This window comes from Cyrtonyx montezumae, unplaced genomic scaffold (assembly GCF_038088225.1).
Source record: "Cyrtonyx montezumae isolate F1298 unplaced genomic scaffold, pur_monq_1.0 scaffold_14, whole genome shotgun sequence".
Taxonomy (NCBI): Eukaryota; Metazoa; Chordata; class Aves; order Galliformes; family Odontophoridae; genus Cyrtonyx; species Cyrtonyx montezumae.
The window spans coordinates 9242206-9263176 of record NW_027071870.1 but is presented as its reverse complement, the minus strand read 5'-3'; the positions used below and the strand labels follow the sequence as shown (position 1 = coordinate 9263176).

General features: G+C 43.3%; 1 protein-coding gene across 12 annotated transcripts in view; it reads left to right on the top strand.

Annotated features, from left to right (window-relative positions):
- Window positions 1-2172: 2172 nt before the first annotated feature.
- Window positions 2173-20971, top strand: part of ABI1 (abl interactor 1) — a 74759-nt gene continuing 55960 nt past the window's right edge. For 11 of the 12 annotated variants that reach the window (XM_065731398.1, XM_065731394.1, XM_065731389.1 and 8 more), the window contains exon 1: window positions 2235-2444. In XM_065731398.1, coding sequence (XP_065587470.1) covers window positions 2328-2444 — 117 coding nt within the window. In that variant the 5' untranslated portion in view covers window positions 2235-2327. Of the gene's footprint in view, window positions 2445-20971 lie in introns of all 12 variants that reach the window. The other variant, XM_065731399.1, reaches the window with a different exon arrangement.

Genomic DNA, 20971 nt, shown 5'->3' with positions numbered 1-20971 from the left:
CAGAGAAGGTCCTGAACAGTAATAGCCGAGGTAAGAGAGTGTCAGGAATGATGTACATAGGTAGCTCTGAAAGTAATTCCTTCTATTTATTTCCATGGAAACTACAACAAATACAATGAGCACATAACACTTTGATAGATTATCAGCTACAAAAAACTGTGGTCATCACCGTTAGCTATGCATTGTTGCCAGCAAAACAAGAGCATACCATGCTCTCAAAAATCTGTACCAGCTGAGGTGACCCACTGTCACCACTGCTGAAATGCATCACTCACCACCTCACTGTGCTCACATCCACTGTTTGGTCTCCCTTCCACATGGAGGAATTCAGTGACACACCTTTGTTTTGTTTCATCTGCACTTCCATGCCAGATACCATTTTGTCAGACTGATTCTCTGCTGCCATGGCAAATAGGATATCGGTGGGGAAGGTTCAACCTCTGCTTCCATACCAACAACATCCACTTCTGACATTGTGGGCCAATATAGTGAAATAGGAGGCATTACTTTCAGAACAGCCAACTTACTTACCTCAAATAAATATTTGAAGAAAGAAAGTTCTTATATATTACAAACTGGTAATAGTTAATTGTCAGTTGCTATTCTGGACAGCCCTTTGAAAGGATCTACACAGCTCAAATTCAGTCTTTCTCCCTCTCTTGCAGGATGCTCAGCTGTTCAGGGCCTCTGCACAGTACTAAATATCTTCTAACTCAGTTGTTCCTATTGTTTTATCCACTGATTGTTGTTATTTTACAAATTTCTTGTTCTAACCTGACAGGAGGTGGAATCTTGCAGGATCATATAAGACCTTCAAGAACATCAAGTCCAACTGCAACCTGACCATACCACCTTAACAACCCACTGCTAAATCATGTCCCCCTGAGCACCACACCCAAATGGATTTTAAACACGTTCAGGGATGCTGACTCAAATGCCTCCCATGGGGACCCTGTTCCAGTGCTTAACAGCCCTTTCTGTAAAGTTTTTCCTTATACCCAACCTAAATCTACCCTGGCACAACTTGAGGCCATCTCCCCTTGTTCTATCACCTGTCACCATTGAGAAGAGACCAACCCCACACTCAGTGCAATCACTTTTCAGGTATTTGAAGAGAGCAATAAGGTCTACCCTCAGCCACCTCTTTCTAGACTAAAAAGCCCCAGTTCCTTCAGTTGCTAAATATAATAATAATGATGGGCTGAAGTAAATGCAATGAAGTTCAATAAGTCCAAATGCCAAGTCCTGTACTTTGGTCACAGCAACCATGTGAAATGCTCCAGGCTTAGGGCTTGAGAGTTGTGCGGAGGAAAAAGATGTGGGAGTGCTGGACAATACTCAGCTGAACATGAGCTAGCAGTGTGCCCAGGTGACTAAGGCTAATGGCATTCTGGCTTGTACAAGAAATAGTGTAGCCAGCAGAAGCAGGGATTCATCAGCTCTGGTGAGGCCACATCTTCAGTACTGTGTTCAGTTTCGGGCCTCTCACTACAAGAAAGACACTGAAGCCCTGGAGTGCGCCCAGAGGAGAGCAACAAAGCTGGTGATAGGTCTGGAGCACAAGGCTTACGGGGAGCAGATGAAGGAACTGGGACTGTTCAATCTGGAGGAGGCTCAGGGGAGACCTTCCTTCTCTGTATATCTTACTTAAAGGTGGCTGCAGGGAGGTGGTAGTTGGACTCTTCTCCCAGGTAGCAGCAATAGGATGGCAGGGAACGTCCTCAAGTTGCACCAGGGGAGTTTCAGATTGGATATTAGGAAAAAGGAGTGCTGAGGCACACGGACAAGCTGCCCAGGGAGGTGGTGGGGTCACTGCCCAAGAAAAAAGGGTAGATACAGCACTGAGGGACATAGTGCAGCGAGGATGAGTTGATGGTTAGACTAGATGATCTTAAGAGTTTTTTCTGAACTCCTGCTGAGGAGCCGACGCTGCCTCAGGGCAGCACGAGCGAGTCTGGGGCTTTTATTGCCGCTGGGCAGGGATACAAGCAGTGACACAGAACAGAGCACAGGCAACGCAAACCCCGACGGCCGCCATGTCCCCGCCGGGCGGCGCTGAGCGTTGAGCTACCGCGCCCTGCGCATGCGCATCCTACAGCTGCTGCGCCTACAGCTCCCGGCATGCTCTGCGGAGCGGGCGGGATTTTTTCTGTCTTTTTTTCTTTTTTTTTTTTTTTTTTTTTCCCTCGGTGAGGAAAGGATGGGTGGGGAAAGCGAGTGCTCACGAAAGCGAGGCGAGGAGGAATCCCACAATACCAGGCGGGTTGCGAGCCCGGCGCCGCTGCTGTCTCTTTAATGCAAGAGGAAGCGATGCGGAGGGGTGGAAAATGGCAGAGTTGCAGATGTTACTAGAGGAGGAAATCCCTTCTGGCAAGCGGGCTCTGCTCGAGAGCTACCAGAACCTCACTCGGGTCGCCGACTACTGCGAAAACAACTACATCCAGGTGAGGGGCGGCTCTGCGGGGCCGCAGCCGCCTCGGGAGCACCGCGGCCGCTCCCCCGGATTTGCCTTTTCTTTCAACTTTCCCTGCCGAGCGGCCGGCTTCCCCCCCCACCCCGGCTCCGGAGGGGAAGGGAGGGGGGTCATTATGTCGGTCCGGCTCGGAGGAGGGTGTGTCTTTTATTTATTTATTTTTATTTTATTTTTCCTCCTCCCTCTGTGTGCGTTCATTATGAGTCACGTCCCGGAGACCTCGCTCCGCAGCCGGTCCCCGTGGGGCTGCCCTCCCCGGGGCGGCCCCGCGCACATCCGCAGCGCCGCGGCCGAGCGTGGCGGGGACGGAATGAACCGCGTTGGGGCCGCGGGTCGCCGTGCCGCAGCGCGGGGCTGGGCGCCGGAACGGGAGCGGGGAGCGCCCGTGTGCGGGCACTCGCGTGCGGGCGTGAGGCGGTGTTTCAAAATGGCAATCCGTGCCTCTGGGAGGCATGGCGATCCGACATCCTGTAGCGATCAGCGCGGCCCGCCGCCTGCCGCTGCTTGCCGCACGAGGCTCCGCGGCTGCGGCGCGTCCCCGGCGCCCGCTGTGGGATTTTTCCCTTCCTGCGCTTCCCTTAGGTCTGATTGAGGGGAACTGCTCCCAGCGAGCTGTACTGTTATTTCTTTTGTCAGGGTTTGCGACGCACGGCTCTGAATGTAGGTCTGTATGTATGGCCGTACCGATGTGGACGTGGAACCGTCACGAAATGCTCGGGTCAAACCTCTTTCGGGAAAGAAAAATGATGAGGAAAGGCAAATACTTAACAGAAGCACTGCTTGCGCGGTGAACTTGTTGAACATACGGTGGATTACTCGTGTATAAAGGCCCTGGTGCAGGCTGCCCAGAGTGCTGTGGGTGCCCCATGCCTGAAGATACTCCAGGCTGGGTTGGATGGGGCCCTGGGCAGCCTGAGCTGCTGCTGGGTGGGAGCCGGCCCACAGCGAGGAGCGGGACTGGGTGGTCTTTAAGGCCCCTTCTCACCCAAAGCCATTCTGCAATTACCAGCGGTGAGCACTTAATACAGGTTATTCACATCCTTGGCATCTGCTGTTGCCGATGAGCTGTCTTACTGCTTGCACTAATGGAATAGTGAATCTGAAAATAAGGCTTTAATGTCTCAATGTGATAAATCTTTTTAAAGTCAGTTTGATACTTAAAACTGCACTAGCGAGTCATATTTTAAGGCATTTTGTTATTTTTGGTATGTGAGAGAATGTGAGTTAATGTGTATTTACTCTTCCAAGTTGTTTGCTCCACCCAGAGAAAGCTGCTGATACAAATGCTTCTAAGAGGCGAGGTTCATTTGGTTTTACTCATGGGAAATATGACAAATACATAAGTGTGGTAATTGCGGCACAAGTTTTGACCTGTCTGCTGCTCCTGACTTCTTATTCTGTGTCAGAAAGTTAGAGACGCTTCAGTTACATTGCTTTTTCAGGGCCCTGAACTTGTCTGTCTTCTTTAATGCAAACAAAAAATAAAACGGTACTTAAGCTAGTTCCCCTCTATGCACTTGGGGTGGTGTGTTTTTGCTGTATTTTTAAATCTGGTAGCTCACTTTCACTTCAGGTACCAATGTAGGCTGCAGGGATTGCTGTGGCCTGGTCTGCCGTTGTAAAGCTGTGTTTACCCCTTTGGAAGGAAGCTGGCATTCTGAAGTTCCTAACGAGGTCTTATGCAGAAGCTCTGAAAAACGTATGCCCGACTGTGCTGTGGATGTGTCATGCATCTACTCAACTCGGTAAAAATGACAAATGTATCGATGAAACTACATTTACTTTCTTAGAGAGGTATGGGTGGACTTTTTAATCGGCTCTTGGTGCCAAGCCATCTGTTCTCCAGTTGGAGTGCTGAGCAGATCATGGTGGTGGGGCTGCTGGAGGATTAGGCAGTGTGACACAGGATGCTGGGTTGTGAGAATGGGGGGAGTGTGTGTATGTGTGTGCGTGTACGGGATTGGAAAGGGATGGGAAGGAAGAGGAAGAGGCTTAATGCAAGATACAAAGTGTTTGCCTTTCATATAATGTGGAATGGCTAACTAACGGTCAGTGCATTGGGGAGCATTTACTTAAATAATAATAGTAATAGGCCAGAACAAAGAACCTGGGTACTGAGTGTTAAAAGAGTTCAGGAGTGGATCCACATCCTAGCATAGCCCATAGCATGTAACTATCTCACTCTGGTTAGCTTTGAATTTGAGCTATTTACTCTCTTTCTACAGAAAGGTTTCTGTGCTCCTTAGTGGGAAAGCTGTTACCATGCACTACCAGCTGTGCTGTGTTATAGCATGGGGGTGGAACGGGTGTCTGATCATCAAGTGCTGGTACTGACAACTGCTTCTGACTGTAATGGTGCTCAGTATTTATTTAGAACTCTTGGTGTGCTCACCTTCACACTCTTTATTCTACATTCACGTTAACAGGTAAGTCATGTCATTTCTCCCCACCCCAAGGTAATGCTGGATTCAAATTGCATCTGTATTTTTAAATTTGAAAATATACAAATCATCTTTATCTCCATCAGTTAATGTGAAAATAATCCTGGTAACGTTCAGTCACCCTGGTTTTATGAAGGGAAGCTCTCTTCAATGTTTCTAGAGATCCTTCAAAAAAAACCAAACAAAACAACACAAAAACAGTGTTGGGGGATGGTGTGAGGGAGTGGGAAAATATTCTTCACCTCAGTGGAACTTGCTTCCCTTATGGTGACTGTAGCTGTATGGACAGAAAGCAACCTTTTAGTAAAGCAGTTAGGAATGATGACAGATGACAGCATTTGGGGCTCTCAAGGTGAAAATCACTGTTCTTAGAAAAGTGGGAAGCAGTTTCTTGCTAGGGCAAATTGTGAAGAAATCGAAATAGCAGGCAGTAACACAGTGTGTCCTCCAGACCATGTGTGTTCTGGTTATCTAGAAGTTTTACTTGATAGGAGGGGAAAAGAATTCAGGAGAAGCAAAGCAAATAAGTTCTTAGGAAAGAAATGCGGTTGCTGCAGTATGGTGGCAGTCCTTGGGGGTGTGAGGAGGAGAGGGGGACAGAAAAGGGGAAAGGAAACCAAATGCAGAATGAAATATAATCTTTCATTGAAGGAAGTTGTGATGTTATTAGTGGGGATTTTAATATAAGATGAAAGAAATAAGTACATTACTGTATTTAATTTATAGCTAGATTTGAAATCTTACATTTCTGGTTAGAAGCTTTAGTGGCAAGTAGGTAGAAGATTATAGATTCTTATTTTCTTTTGTCAGAGACTAAGTCTATCTCCATAGTTCTGAACCTTAGGTATTTAACTGGAAGTACAATTTTCCACTATGTATATTTTGCTAAACTTGAGCAGACAAGTTGCATTTTTCATAATATTTTCTAAACATGTTCATTTCTGGCACACTTCATAGTACCAGTATGACTCTGCAGTCCTGATGATGGAGACACTTGTAAAATACACGTGCCTTTATAGCAGTGTAGAGTGAGATCAGGAATGGGGGGGAGTGGTAGAACTGTCTTATAATGGAAATCAGCCTTTTTTTAGTTTAATAGACGCCATACAAAAGTAAGTTGCAGTGCTTGATGTCTTATCCAAATCCTCTTGTCTGCAAATAAAATCTGAGACCACTTCTTCGAGGGAGTGTGGAGTGCTGAAAGTTTATCTGAAAATCACTAGTGAGGAATGCCTGAGGCACTGCATTATCGTATCCTAACCAGAATGAATGCTTTATCAGCACCAATACAGAAGTGCTGGATGAAGTATTTGTGGTTCTAATAATGAATCACCAGCTGAAAGTATTAGCTTCCAGAAAGAATCTCCAGTCACTTCCCAGGCTGAATTGAATTCTTTTCAGCATTTAATGAACTTATTTTAAACAATTAGCTTATGAACTGTTAGACATGATACATAAAAAAACAGCATCTCCAGTGTTAGTTCCTTTTGAATGGCTTCAGCTGACTGGTGTAGCAGAGAGGCCTGATGTATAAAACACTCCTTACAGCTGCCCCTTACTGTTTAAATTGGGTATCTCCAGTACCCTTGTTTATGCATAGGCAGATACAGTTTCCATCAGTCTTTTTATTTCTGTTGCACTGGGAAGATCCGTTTGTTATTTTTGTAAGCTCCAACACAGTCTTAATGTGACTGAGAACCTCTCAATGTACTGCTTGTGTAAATACTGATCTTAATGGTCTCCAGTGAGTAGACACAGCAGCTTTGGAAAATAAATTACGAGAAAGACCCTTTAAGGAAGTGAGTGCTGTGTTGCCTAAATGCGTGTTTCTGTGTTGTCGTGTTATTTCCTTCTGTAGCTCCCAACTGGTATGTGGAAACTGAGCGGTGAGTTCACAAACTATTTTGGGTAAATCAGACAGAAGCAGAGAGGTTCCACTTTGGCTGCTATTATAGAAAGTTGAAGGTCTCTTTTCAGTTGGTCGAAAAATGTGTGTTATGGAGGGGAAATGTTGTTTCTCATTCAAGTTTCTCAAGCCCTGATGCAATCTTCCAGTATCCATTTAGGAATCCTTTCTGCTCAGTAGCTTGAATGTTTGCTTCTTGTACAGCAGATATGGTATGTTGGAAAGGAAGAAACTTTTTCTATGGCAGTTCTTTTTCCTTAAAAGTTGTTGACTGATCTGACACTTGATTTCATTGCCTGGAGTATGGAAGCTTAGTTCAGTGCAAAGCAGTTCACTCAATGTCTAATTCAGGAAATGACCCGCTTTAAAAGGATGAACTTCTTAAATTGTCACTAATACAAATCTTTTACATGCTGTGAGAACTTAGGTGTTTGCTTGTTAATTAGTTTGTATCAAGAGTAAGTGTTTTTTTATTCTGGTTTCACTGCTAAATTTGGAACTTTTTGCAGAAAAAGCAAATGAAGCCATTGTACTTTATGTGACACTAAAATATAGTTCATTATTAGAGAACTTGAGAGCAATGAGATAATATATGGATGCTTCATCCACCATTCCTTGTAGATTTAAAATGTACTCTTTATATTAAGAAAATGTTAGCTTGTACTTTAAAATTGTTCTTTTTAAGGTTGTTTTCTGCTGACAGCAAATGGTTAGTTAAAGGCACTGTTTGCTCTGTAGGTGTTTGTGTTTTGTTCTTGAGCAATTTAGTTACAGGTTGGTGGCGTTGGTTTATAACTCCTCTTAGCCAGTGTGTTGTCTCTGTCTTGGAAAACAGAGCTAAGCATGAAAGCAGCAATCATGCAACAGCACAACTTCATTCAGTCGCCAAGTGATTGCCCTGCTTGTACAGGAAATGGATCCTAAAGCAGCAGCTGTCTGTTTTGTGCCCAGAATAGGTGGTTGGTAGGAGATTGGCTTTTCCAAATTTCATATACTTCCATTATCTTTAGCATATTCTGTTTAAGAAACCAGTAAGATGTCAGTTGGTCTTCCAGCTCTGTTTCCCTGCAGTATTTCAGCAGATGATGTTGGCACTGTGATGTCTCAAGTCAGATGGAGTTGAGTGGGTTGGGTTAAGCTGTTACAGGTGCGTGCTGCACCGTGCACCACAAGGGAAGTGCTCTCTGCTCCCTTCCATTTGCTCGTGTATGGGAATGAAAAGGCTGCAGGTTGCTGTCAGTGTGCATTAAGTGTGATATGTGCTCTTTGTGCTGTGCTTGCTGTTCCAAGCATGTAGAATTGTTGGAAGGAGGAAAATGTAAGAGGAGCAATCTTCTGATATTTCTGCATACCTTCAGATCTCTGGCAGCTTGTTGCAGTTAGTAACACTCATGATAAGGAGAGAATAGGTGGGCCTTTAGAATGGCTCATAAAGTAGAACACACATAAGGAAGATAAGAGTACAGGGCAGGTTGTGCACAAATAGGAAGCATTGCATCTCTGAGGGCAAAGTTCCTTTTAGTATCTGTGCTCTCTTCTAAGTCTAACAAAAAATAAAGTGAAACAAACAGAAGAAGACGCAACTTCCCAATGTCTTTGTTTAGTATTTTGAATTGACTTTAAGTTGACACAGAAACATAAGTGGAGTCATAGAGTTATAACTGACTCGTGGAAGGTCGTGTAGGGACGTTCTGTCACATTTGGGAACAGAACCCAATTGTTTGGAGCTGCAGCACTGCACACAAGGGTTCCTCTGCCTCCCTCCTGATGGCCTCTGTTACACTACTCTGCAGCACAGCAGGGTGTATGCCCTGATACATGGGGGCAGTGTCCAGAGAGAATGCAGTACGTTGCATGTGAAAGCACGCACTTGAAATTATTAAATTCATCAGTGGCAACTCCTTTTTAAGACCTTTATATCTGTTCTTATAGGAATGTTTGAAGCTAATTTTCAGTCTTGTAAACTTGTGTGCGGTTACACAGTGCTCACAGTGCAGACTGTCTCATTGCTGGTGGCTATTGCTGTCTTGGCAGGAGCTCTGGATGATGTTGCTTTTTTTTCCCTTTAGTGAAAGCAGTCTGTGTTTGACAGCTCTGGTATCTGAAATCTTATTTATCTGCAGAACAGTAGGGTGGTAGCTGTGCAGACGTTGTCCATGCTGATGCAGCAAGATGTTCTTGAGGGATAGGGAGGCATCTTGATCTGTCTGTGCCTATGCTCAGCCCTTAATTAGTAACTTGGAGTCAAAAGGACCATCGTGTGGTTTTTATTTCTTGTTACTCAGTAGGAAGTGACTGGTGGGCCCTCAGTTACTCAGTGCCCAGGCTTGTTTGTAATTACTGAGCAGGCTGACTGTGGAGTGCAGCTATCTTGTTTTCTTTAGCATTAACAGTACTGTGAAGCTGTTCCTTCCCCTTTGCCTGCTCCAAGGTGCTCTGAGCACCTTGGTGGAGATGGGTTGGCTTGGTCACAGGAGCCCTCCCTCTCCTACACCATAAAATAAAGGGAACTAACTGCTCAAATTATGGTGGTAGACTCAGCCTCGGCGTGGTTCCTCCCTTTTCCTGATCTCGCTAGTAGGCAGCAGCTGCAGACAGACTGTCTTATGTGGATTGTGCAGACAGCCCTTTGCAGCTCAAAGCTCGCACTAAGCCCTTGGAGGCTGGAAGCAGTGTACAGTGCAGAATTGGTCATGGTGTGCTTCTGTAAGTGAGGTGGCATCCAAAGTGCCTTTCCTCCCACCGGCCCATCAGCATGCCCTGCTGGTTGCCCTGGAGAGGCTGTGGAAAATGTTTCATCTGCTTGGTGTGAGGTGGAGAAGTGAAAGTTGGCATGCTTCTTACAGGTGGGTTCTTTGAGAGGTCCATTTACTACTGATAGCAGAACTCTAAGCTCCCCCTGGTGTGTGAGGGAACGCTTTTTTTGTCCTTGGGTTAATAAGAACCCCTGCTTGATACTATACCAATGGTGTTGCTCATTTCTCATACAAGCTCTTAATGGTGTTAGTGGGAACCCTGCAGGAATACTTGCAGAGAGTAGCTTTGTTACTAAGATGCAGATATTTTAGAGGGGAGGAGGAGAGGTGGGTAGAGAACTGTTTGCTAGACAATTTCAACTTTGAAATGTGAGGGCAGCATTTTGAAAGGTAACTTGTAAAATTCAGCCATCTGTATTAACATGAAATTGGTTGCCAACCTGCTACCCACCAACTGGCTAAACTAGTAAAAACAAATCTTTTTTACTTTGAAAAAGATTGACCATTTACACAGTGACTCACCTTAACTAGATCTTATGTGAAGACAGCAGATGTGTTTGTGACACAGAACCTTCCCTCCCTCTTCCTTCCTCCCTCTCCAAAAAGCTGCAACCAATGAACTACACATGTTCTTCCTGCAGCATAAGTTAAAGAGCAAGCAAGCAAGCATGCTGCTTCCTGTGTAAGGAGGTTCTGAGAGTGTAGCAATGAACAGTTGAACTCAGGGAGAAGAGTCGTGGATTTGCTTTCCTAATTGTATCAGAACTTCTGAGGTAGGAGTAAAAAGGAGTAAAAAGTGGTGATGTTACTGCTTAATAAGAAAAGCATGAAGGTTTCCTGGTGCTTGGACAGATGCCGATTTGACATTTTTAGAATTGGACACAATGTTCTTACAGGGTGGTCTTAAGGATATTAATAGTTTGAAGAATGATCCATTTACTACTTGAATCATAATAATTCTTATATATCCTTAGAGGTTAAAATAAAAAAGTGATTGTGGATAATATCAGGTATGTATGCGGACTGGGAGAACTCCTTGACAGCAGCCCTGCAGAGAAGGACTTATGGATCCTGGTAGATGAGAAACGTAACATAAACCGTCCATGTGTGTGCCTGCAGACTGGAAGGCCAGTGGCATTCTGGTGATTGGCACTCTCTACTCTGCCCTTGTGAGACCCTGGCTGGAATACCGTGTCGTGGTCTGGGGCCTTCAACATGGGTGTGGAGCTTTTTTAGAGAGAGTCCAGAGGACTGCCATGAGGATGGCCTGAGGGCTGGAGCACCTCTCCTGTAAAGACTGTCTGAAGAAGCTGGCCAGATGCATATCTTCACTTTCCTCCTCTGATCTCTCTGTTGTACTGGGGGAGTCAGCAAACCTACCAACCAGTATCTGTCTTGCAGCAGTCATTGTCAGTTGAGCATCTTGGCTTTATTGTAGGAGGCGTACTGCAAATTAATACTTAATCTGTGGTTCCAATGAAGCAATTCCTTGTCTTCTGAAGCCCAATATAAGGAAGTGCCTGGGTAAAAGGGACAAGAGAACAAGGTGTCCAGTAGTTGCATCAGACTGCTGCAATAAATGTCTACTTAGTTGCAGATTGCCATGCAATGGTTTGTCTTTTCAGTTACTACAGTCGATACAGTTGTCAGTAGTAACTTCTAGGGACATAATAGCGAGCAGCATGTCTCTCTTCGCAGGTGCTTCTCCTTGGCTGTCATTACAATCTGAATTTGCTGATTTTTCTCCACTTGAAGACTCTTGTTGGTTTGCTCCACGCCTTTTTGTGGGCCTGTTGCCTCGCTCTTCTCCTGCTTCCAAATACTGTGGACTGTATTTTCTTATTACTTTTATTTTTTTTATTTTATTATTAACATTTTATATTATTATAATGTTTTGTCATCATGGCTTCAGCCTCTGAAACAGATGTCTTCTTTTGGGCTTGCTCTCTACCTTGTTGATTTTCAGTCTCGTTTTCAGCTCCCATCTGAAAAAAAAAAATTCTGCCATGCCTATTTCTTGTAATTAATCTCTCCATTATTTAATTGTATATTTTACTGCATTGTTGTTCAAATTATGCAGCCATTTTTCATGATGCCTTTCAGACAATTTCCAGTGGCATGGGTTTGAATAGTAGCTCATCACATAAACCTGCTGAAGGTGTTTCTATATGTTACCCTTTTAGATTATCTTTAAAGGCCCAGAGTTGGGATTAAGGCCTGATTGTGAAGTGGTCTGTAACCACCTGGGAATGACAGGATAAGCAGGGTACACAGAAATGGGAGGCAGCTTGAGAGATGATGTGTGCACTGAGACTTGTGTTTCTGTAAACCTTTTAGGAGGCCCCTTGAATATATGCTGCCAAATCTTTCATTAGTAAGAAGTCTGTCTTCTTTAGGAAGCTGGTCCTTTTGTTAACGTGAGACCAAAGGGTGAAAACAGGTTGATAAAACCTTTGGAGGGCTTTGACCCTCTTAACAGTGAGGGGATGGTGGTCATATCAGGAGAAATGGTGTGTGGATATGGATATGTACTGGCAAAGCAGAGTTGGACCTAATCCTGAAGAGTTTTTATAGAAATGATTTACAGCCTCCAAGGTTCCCCTGTGAGTCTTGTGGTGGGTGGCTTGGACAGTGCTTCAACCAAGGTCCAGAGAGTACCAGACTAACAAATAGACAAATGATGGATTAATGCACTTATGTTGGCAAGACCCTTGGAGACCTGGCTGGAAATTGTTTGGCTTTTGATTTGCTGGCTGACTTACAAGACTTCTGAATCTCTGGGAGGAGCTATGGTTTCTGTGATGCAAACTCCTGGCTTTAGCTGCATTAGATAAAATGTGTCTGGTTTGGAAGCACTTGGCTCTGAAAGGGCTCTCTTCAGATACCGTGGGTGTGTTTCCTGCTGCAGCATACAGTATGTTCTCACAGCACTGAAATGATCTGGTTGCTGCAGTAATCCTAAGACTTGTTGGGAGCACTGCAAGTACATGCCATCTTAAATGGCAATAGATTCTTTCTGTCTAATTTCTAAGATGTCTTTAACTTTGTGTTCTGGAAAAAATTGTTCTCCCATAGAAGTAATTGAAGCTTGGGCTCATACAATGCTTCTTACTTTGTAAGAAATCTTGTATTGCTTGAACAGTGGGCTGTGTCATTTCTAGACATGTATTTCATTCCTCTTTGGCAGTCTGTCTTTTAAACTGATGGAGAAGAATAACAATCAATGGAAAGCTTTCCAGCACACAGTTCCTTTTTGGAAACCTATCCATGAACACGAACTGTAAAATGAGCTCCTGTCTATGCATATTGACTGCTGAGAGACTGAGGGAGATATTTGTTGTAATTGTGAGAGGGTTGAAAACTGGGGAGGGTGGTTGAGTACGTGTGTGTGGTATCTAAGTGTTGATGCAAGTAAACTGTTGTTGCTTCTCTGAGAGAAGTTGCTGGTTTTGGTCCTGAATATGGCAGTAGAGGAGTGGGTTCATTCAAGCATGTTGTAGAAAAGGCTTTAAGAGTTGATAAAGAATAATCTTATGTTGAATAATAACTATGAAATGTCGGAATGATCTGGAGGGCTGTTTTAAAGCAAGGAGAGGGTTGTGAGCAGCTCTGCTAGGTCCTGTTAGGAGTAAAAGCAGAAGAGGAATTGGGGTGTATGTGTTTGTAACCCCTGTAGTTGTGTGCCCATGTTCAGTCACTGTCTTGTGAGTATGGTAGAAGAACAACATTAAAAGCAAATACTGTTACTAGCTGCTTGCTATCAACCTCAGGCAGCTAGAGGAGTAGCTTTTTTTTCCCCCCCAAATTGCTGTAAGGGGTTACTGCAGCACCGGTGGGAGTGGGGGAGTATGAGCTGAAGTAGGTACTTAGTGGCTGTATAACATCCTGCTAGGCCTGGGGGAAATGAGTGCGGGGAAGGCTGTGAGTCATGCTTGTCAGTCTCATAAAGCAGGAGGCTTTTTAAAATTGGCCTTGGAGGGGAAGAGGTGTTTAATGGAGCAGTTATGAAGGAGTTATGCAAATAGAGAACATAAATAATGAGCAGAAGATACTCATTTAGTTCTGTGCTTCCTCAGAAAATGAATAAATGAAAACCAACTACTGTAAAACTTGAGAAAAATACATAATCATTAAGGGTAATGAGTACAGAAATGTGGCCGTTCACACTGATAAGAAAATTCTCCTTTTGTGACTAGGAAAACAAATTTTTATAGCCATTGAACAGAAAAGTGCTTTTCAATTTCCTTTTAAAAAGTGACAAATTTGGAAACCCGAAGTCAGCTTTTCTTATAACACCTGGTTGGGAATAGAGGTAGTGCAAAGATGTGCTTTGCTGTAGATGTATCTTAGCTTTGATTTGGATGTATCTTCAGTGCTTAGGCCTGTATACTTACAAGCCTTTCCTCTTCCATCCCCTTATGTATGCAGGATTTCATTTGCATGTAAGTACTGTAAATTCTTTGGTAAAATTGAGAGCACATCTATAGGGCATAACTGGTTTATTTGCTATTGATACAGCCTCTGCATTTTTTTTTTTTTTACATTAATCAGTTTCAAACGGGACTGTGGAATTGGAATATCCTGAACTGGAAGGGGCTCACAAGGGTTACTGAGTCCAGTCCCCATCTCCACACAGGACCACCCAAATTCCAAACCCGCTTTCTGAGAGTGTTGTCCAAATGCTCCCAGAGCTCCGTCCCTCAGGGCTGTGCCCACTGCCCCGTGCAGCCCGTCCATGCCCACCGCCCTCTGGTGCAGAACCGTTCCCTGACCCCCAGCTGCCCCTCCCCTGACACAGCTCCATGCCGTTCCCTCGGGCCCTGTCGCTGTCACACAGAGCAGAGCTCAGCGCTGCCCCTCCGCTCCCTGGGAGAGCTGCAGCCGCCATCAGGGCTCCCCTCAGCTCCTCTGCTCTGGGCTGAGCACACCCGGGGCTATCAGCTGTTCCTTGTATGTATTGTCCTCCAGGTTCTTCACCATCTTTGTAGCCTTTGTGGTCTTCAAGTTGACCTGGGATGTAGCTCACCTCTGAAAGCATCTGCTAGAAACCTAGGTCAGACCTGGAATACAAATATTCTAGGGACAAGACAAGAAGGGCACAGTGGGACAGTGGCAGTTTACACATGGAACAGAATAAGGGTTGTAAGGTAGGTCTGCACGTCAGACTTAGGTAGACTGTCCTATGCTGTAGCATTGCTGGACTCAACAACCACCCCTAATCCATCTGTGAAGAATCTAATTCAGACACTGCACCAACACAACTTTCCCCACCATATACATGCACATAAAATATCCAATTAAGGAGTTATAAATATTTCCTATTGAACTACTTGCTTTCTGTCTTCTGTTGGGTTTCTCGAAGTTTTACATGTTCTGTGTTTGGAGTTGGTTGTATTTATTTTTGCTACCTACTGCTCTATTAATTTCTTTCTTTGGAAGGAAGCAGTGGTGTGTTATTTACCCTCCATTCCTCTTTCTCTCTCTCTCTGCTCTCCATTTTCCTGAACCATCTGTTATGTTTTGTTATTTTTTTTTGATGAACTGAATTCCAGCTTGCTGCGATTGAAACAACCCAGTATTGAAATAAGCTTAAGTATGTAAGGTTTCTGAATGCTGTTGCTAACCTTAGGCTCAGATTTTCATGTTATGTGAAGTAATTCTTCAAAGAGAGGCTGGATGTAATGTGCGTAAAGTGCTGTCAGATAAAAAGTGTACAGTTAGGCCCAGGCTGCACAAAAGCCTAAACAATATTAGTGGTTCTGTTATTTTTTTCTGCTAAACATGCCAGTTTTTGTTTAAAAAGAAAACAATAATAATAATAATAACAAATCAGTTCTGATTGCAGTCCATTACTTTATTAGCATGAGATCACTGCTGAGCTTGCAGTAAATTGGAAAATAGTTGTTACTGATTGGGGTCCCTTTTTTTGTTTTTCTTTTCTTGAACCTCCAAAATGTATTGAATCTTTTGGTTTTAGGCATTCTTCTAAGTATCTCTTTATGAAAAAGGGAAGCAGTGTCTTGGGAAGTGAAAGTAGATGTTGAAATATATGAAAGCATCTGTAAGCCACAAAACAAAGTGAGTCTTGATCGCAGGTAGATATGTTATTTTCTATCTTTTTTATGACTGAGTAAAACTTAAATGAACATGGAATACTACGAAGAATTCAAAGAGAATTTCACCCTGTAATGGTCATTGCCTTCTTGTTTTAAAAATATTGTGATGGTTGGGAACTGGCTTAACAGCAGCTGCCCATATTTTAGTTATGAAGGCTGTGTGTTAACAGAGACTCTTCAGTTCTGCCTGAATTAGGGGAACATTTGCAGTCTCTTATTTGAAAGTCTGACAAGTCTTTAGCTCTTCATTTCAGTGTATTGAGATAATTCCTGGAGCTGGCCAGGGCAGAGTGTAGCTGAAAGCCTGCTTGCTTTTGCTAACAACTCTTCTGCAGATGCTGGTATTTGGTTTGTAGCTCTCTCTCAAATAGCACTCAGGGCTGCCCTGTTGTATGGGTTCAGAGTGTTGTTGACATAATCTGTGATACCTGAACTGAATGAGGTGATGCTGTCATTTGATCCTGTATGCTAAGTCTGTTGTCCTAACCTTGCTTGCTCAGTGCTGTCTGGTTTGCTTCCAGACCTGCCTGGAAGTGAGGAGGTCTAGAGAGTGAGGACCTGGAAAGAGAAGGCAGTCTTGCAAGTTCTCTTGGGTTTTAGCACGTAGCTTGTCTTCAGGTATAGATTTAGATTGTCTTTGGGTGTAGATTTATAGTAAAACTCTAGACTTATTCTTCTGGATTGTCAAAAACTGAAGAAAAAGTTTTGACTACCTGAGTACTTGAAAGTAAAATTAATGAAGTAAATCACTGTTAGTTTTAGAAGTGACTTTTCATACATCATGAACTAAAGAAGTTTGCCTTCAAAGCCATTCCTGTGAGCTGGCTTCACGCTCTAAGGCTCGCACGTCTTAAATCCGCTCAGATTGTTCCATTCCATTTAGGTTCTGTGTTGCTGCCACTGTTATTATGAGCACGATGTTAGGGTAACTAATAAGTGCTGAAGTGTCTCCCTACTATTCCCACAAAAAAAAAAAAGCATCAGGAGTACCTGTAGTTTCCTCTGGGTCTCTGGCTTGCCAGTGAGCTTGTCCTTGCTAAGTGAGCTTAAAGCTTGTGGGTGGATGCTGGGCACTTAAGCAAAGTAAACAACCATTTCAATTTCAAGCCCCATTACAACCAGAAAACAAAAGATCAATATTTGAGAGACAGTCTATAAGGAAACAAATGGAACATAAGTTCTTTAATTCCCTATTATCTGTTGCCTAGCATACTGAAGTAATCATTTGCCCCATAGTCTTGGGTAGCGTCCTTAGCCTTAAAGAGGAATGATCTCTTTGGAAGCACTGTGGGCTCATCTTCCAGGCTGATGGTGTTTGGAGCTGTGGCTCATGGATGTCTCTGTCAGGGCCTGCTTGGTTAGCTCTGAAGGAATTAGCATGTGTAGTGATGTGGTGTCATAGGCACTGCAAAGACATCGGGAGCATAATCTTGAAGCAACTGTAAGCATTAATGCTGCATAGTGCTTTACAGGAATGGAAGAAGTGGTTTCTGCCCTAGAGCTTGTGTTGTGTGTATCATGTAAAACACAGAAGGTAAGACCCAGCAGATTAAATTTGTTAAGTTTACCACATATGCAATTTTGAAGCCTTATTGAGTGCACAAGGGTTGTGAGAAAATGACACATGGGCATGGTTACTTCTCTTGTTTTGGTTCACTGTTACATGCTGTTTCTGTTGTATACACAGACACTAACAACTGAAATATTAACAATGTGCTTTGCCAACATGTATGATTACTATGACATCCCTATTGGATTTGGCAGGAGAACTGAAAACTACGCTTTAAAAAGGTTTTTCTTTTTTCTTTTTTAAATAAGAGGAGTAGTTTAATCCACAGCCGACAGGAACAGTATTTGCTGCATTGGGCAGAGAGTGCTGCTAACAGAGCAGCTGGCACATACCTTCCCAGGCTCCATCTGTCAGAGTCGGCATGGCTTTGTAAGTCGCTCTCCCATTGGATAGTTTAATTTCTTGTTCACAGCCTGGATTAAAATGGAATTTCTAAGTTGATTTTTTTTGTTGTTATTTACTGTAAAAAAATAGGTTTTTTTAAGTTTGTTTTCTTTTTCTAGGTTATTTCTGCCCTTGTTTACAGACCTATTTATACTCTGTGACAGTGTTGTGAATGCCACATCTTGTGGACTTGTCTTTTTACTTAAAAAAAAAAAAATCACATATGGCAGTAAGGTAGTTATTGGAAGCTTAATCTCAAAGACCCTGTTCTGTGCCTAGTGCAGAGGTCAGAATGGGCTGGAATCTGATGTTGGTGTACCTGGGAGAAGTAAACACTTTTTTTTTTTTTATGTTGGTGTAAGTATTGTATTCAGCACACATTTTTGTTATCAGGACTCAAAGTCTGAACTGCTATGTTGTATGCATGAGTGTGTGTCTAATACATGTGTACCACTCAGACTCTCTTCTTTGGAATGAAGTTCTCTCCTTAATGAAAAAAATTTTCTCTTCCTCAAAATGATGATTTGAAAAATGGAGTCCCTTATTTTTACAGTCAATTAAGTGAATGAAGTGCAACTTTCAACTAAAAGAAGATCTGCAAGGACGAAGGCAGATTGGCTAAATTGGTTTCGGTCCATAGAAATGCTAATTTGCTATCAAGACTATTCAGGGCAGGTCAGGGGAATATTATTGATGGAAATGAAGGATTTGTTTCTGGCTGATTGTCCAGCATACATGGGATTTGGGGGAAGGGCCTGTCTGAAACAGAGCTTGTGAGTCACAGACAGTGATTGGTAAGCAGTCCTGTGTGTTTATCACACTGCGATAATTTGGTGTGTGTCTTTCTCTTTAGCTGACTACTCAATGATTTTTGTCAAGGTAGTATTTCTAAAAAGAAGAGCCTGAAATCCTGCTTGTGGGCTGTGCTGTGTTGGTTGCTGGTAGGGGTGATCACCTCATCCTCTGGTGACTTGAATGAATGCCAGCTTTGTTGTGCAACATGTTTACCTGGGGAGAAGGGATTCAAGTTCTACCTGTTCCTCTGTGTTTGGGATAGCTGAGGTACTGCATCTTATCCTGGAGAAACTTAGACTAAGTACTATTATAATACCATTGGGGCTTTATTTGTTTCTGTTGGTGCTGGAGGTAGCTGAGTGGATTTGAATTTTAGTTGATCCTCTGACCGTCTTTATGGAGGGTTTCTGCCTCCATAATTAGGAACAATTATTTTTTACTGAGTGGACTTGAAAGCATTTCATCATCCTGGTTTTAATTTCAGGGTTACTGCAATGTGTGGTATCTTAGATTTAAGAGCAGTTCTGAGTGGTAAAGTGTGCCTCTGTGCCTCCTTCATGCTCCTGAAACAGGCAGTTATTTCAGTGGCTAAGAGCTTCCATACATCTGCTTGATACTGCTCCATGCTGTGCTGGGGGAGGTATGCATAGCCTGTCCCTTTCTGCCTTTCACTGGCAGTGCAAAGAATGGCTGCCAGTCCCCTGGAGAGGCCTTGGATGGGAGATAAACATGGTCAGTGGCTGCAGTGTGTTGCTATTAATATCTTGCAAGCTATGGGGACCTAAAATCCTGAGTTTTCAATACCTCATGGGAATTCAGCAATCGTGGTAAAGTACAACAAAATGACAAGGTATGACAAGTGACTTTAGTAAAGCAGTTCAATATTTTTCTACTCACGTACTGTATTAACAGTGTCAGTGTAAATTAGTATGACTGTTAGCAGTGCAGGCTGTTAATTGAGGTTTACCTGTGTTCTGCAGTGTGCATATTTTTGGATTTAGTTCCCCTCTGCAAGGAGGCTGGGCTCGCTTCGTTGTTTATAGCCTGATAATAGTAATTATCAGGCTGTACTTATACTGAGCCCTGTCCTGCTCTCTGTCTTCATGGAAATGTGTTCTTTTTAAATTTCCCACAATTGTTTACTGATGATAGCAATGATATGAAGAGCAAAGCAAGTGGTTCCAGTAAGAGGAATACTGAGGATGGCTGCTCTGGGGATGATTCTATTGAAGGCAGACAGCAGATACAGTGTGCTGGTGACCCTCTGAAGTCTTATCTGTGGTGTTCTGGGATTTCTTGTGCCATTATGTTGAGCAAAGGTTAAGTTTAAATTTCTGAACCAAGTCTCCTGATGCTTCATTTTCTGATGAAGAATAGTCTTTACTTTCAGGCAGGTAAACACTGGGCCTAGTTGTACTAGGATCTGTGGATGCTGGGAAATAGTGCGTTGGCCCCTTGAAGTAACCACAGCCTACTGTACTGGAGAATGCTGTACGGCATGAGCATGGTAAGCCTGTTCTAGGAGGCAATGACACACCCAGTTCCTCCTCTGTTCCTTCTCTGCATAATGTCAGCAGTGTAAGCAGCCCTCATTTGTAAATTCTAAAGCCTTAGTCTCTGCTGCTGCTCTGGAATGATGTGTATCCCTTAAGGCTGTACCTGTGATGAGAGAAAACCTGAATGCTCCCTGGTGAGCACCTGCTAGTAATAACCACAGTGAGTTCAAATCTCTCATCTTGGATGGCTTCCAGGTAAGTAGTCGGTTACAAAAGTTCTTCGGAATATCTAAACTTGTGGCATCTGCAGCTGTGACTTACCTGTTAAGCCTTTCTTTTCTCACTGATGTCAGTAACAATCAAAAAAGTCCACCACAGTGCAGCCTGTTAGAAAGGTTTGTAAACAACCTCCCTGAGCTACGGGTAAGAACGAACCTGTTTTCATGGACCACCTCCTTATTTCAGTGGATAGCACTTTGGTTATTTACAGCGACCTCTGGATTAACAGTCCCTAATAGTCAATTCAAATTAGGCTTCTGGCTCAGAGTAGATAAACATTATCTAGTGCACGTGGCATATTGAAACCTTTGAGACACATTACTGCAGCTTGAATGCAGAATATTTGCTCTAAGCTGAACATATGTTGTGTATGGTTTAAAAACATGTGGACCTTTTGCCAATAGCAGTCAGAAGTATTTTTTTTTTTATAAAAAGCCCCTAAGACAGAAATTCAGCTTTCAGTTATTAAAGGCTTTATCAGATCAGTGAAGCAGCAATATCAAACTCATAGATGCTTCTGGAAGATGTGTGTTAATGTTACAAGCTCTTGTTATAGGTAGGTTTATAAGCAATGCTGTCTTCTGGATGGAGAAGCCACTTTTCAGAAATATCTGGGGAGGTTAAGTACTCATAACAAGGAGTCTCCAAATCAGTGCCTAGATGCATGTCTTCACCACTCTGAAAGCATGTTTCTAATAGACTGAAAAATTAGGTGTTGTAGGTTATAGCTAACTTCAGCTAGGAGTTTTGGCTGT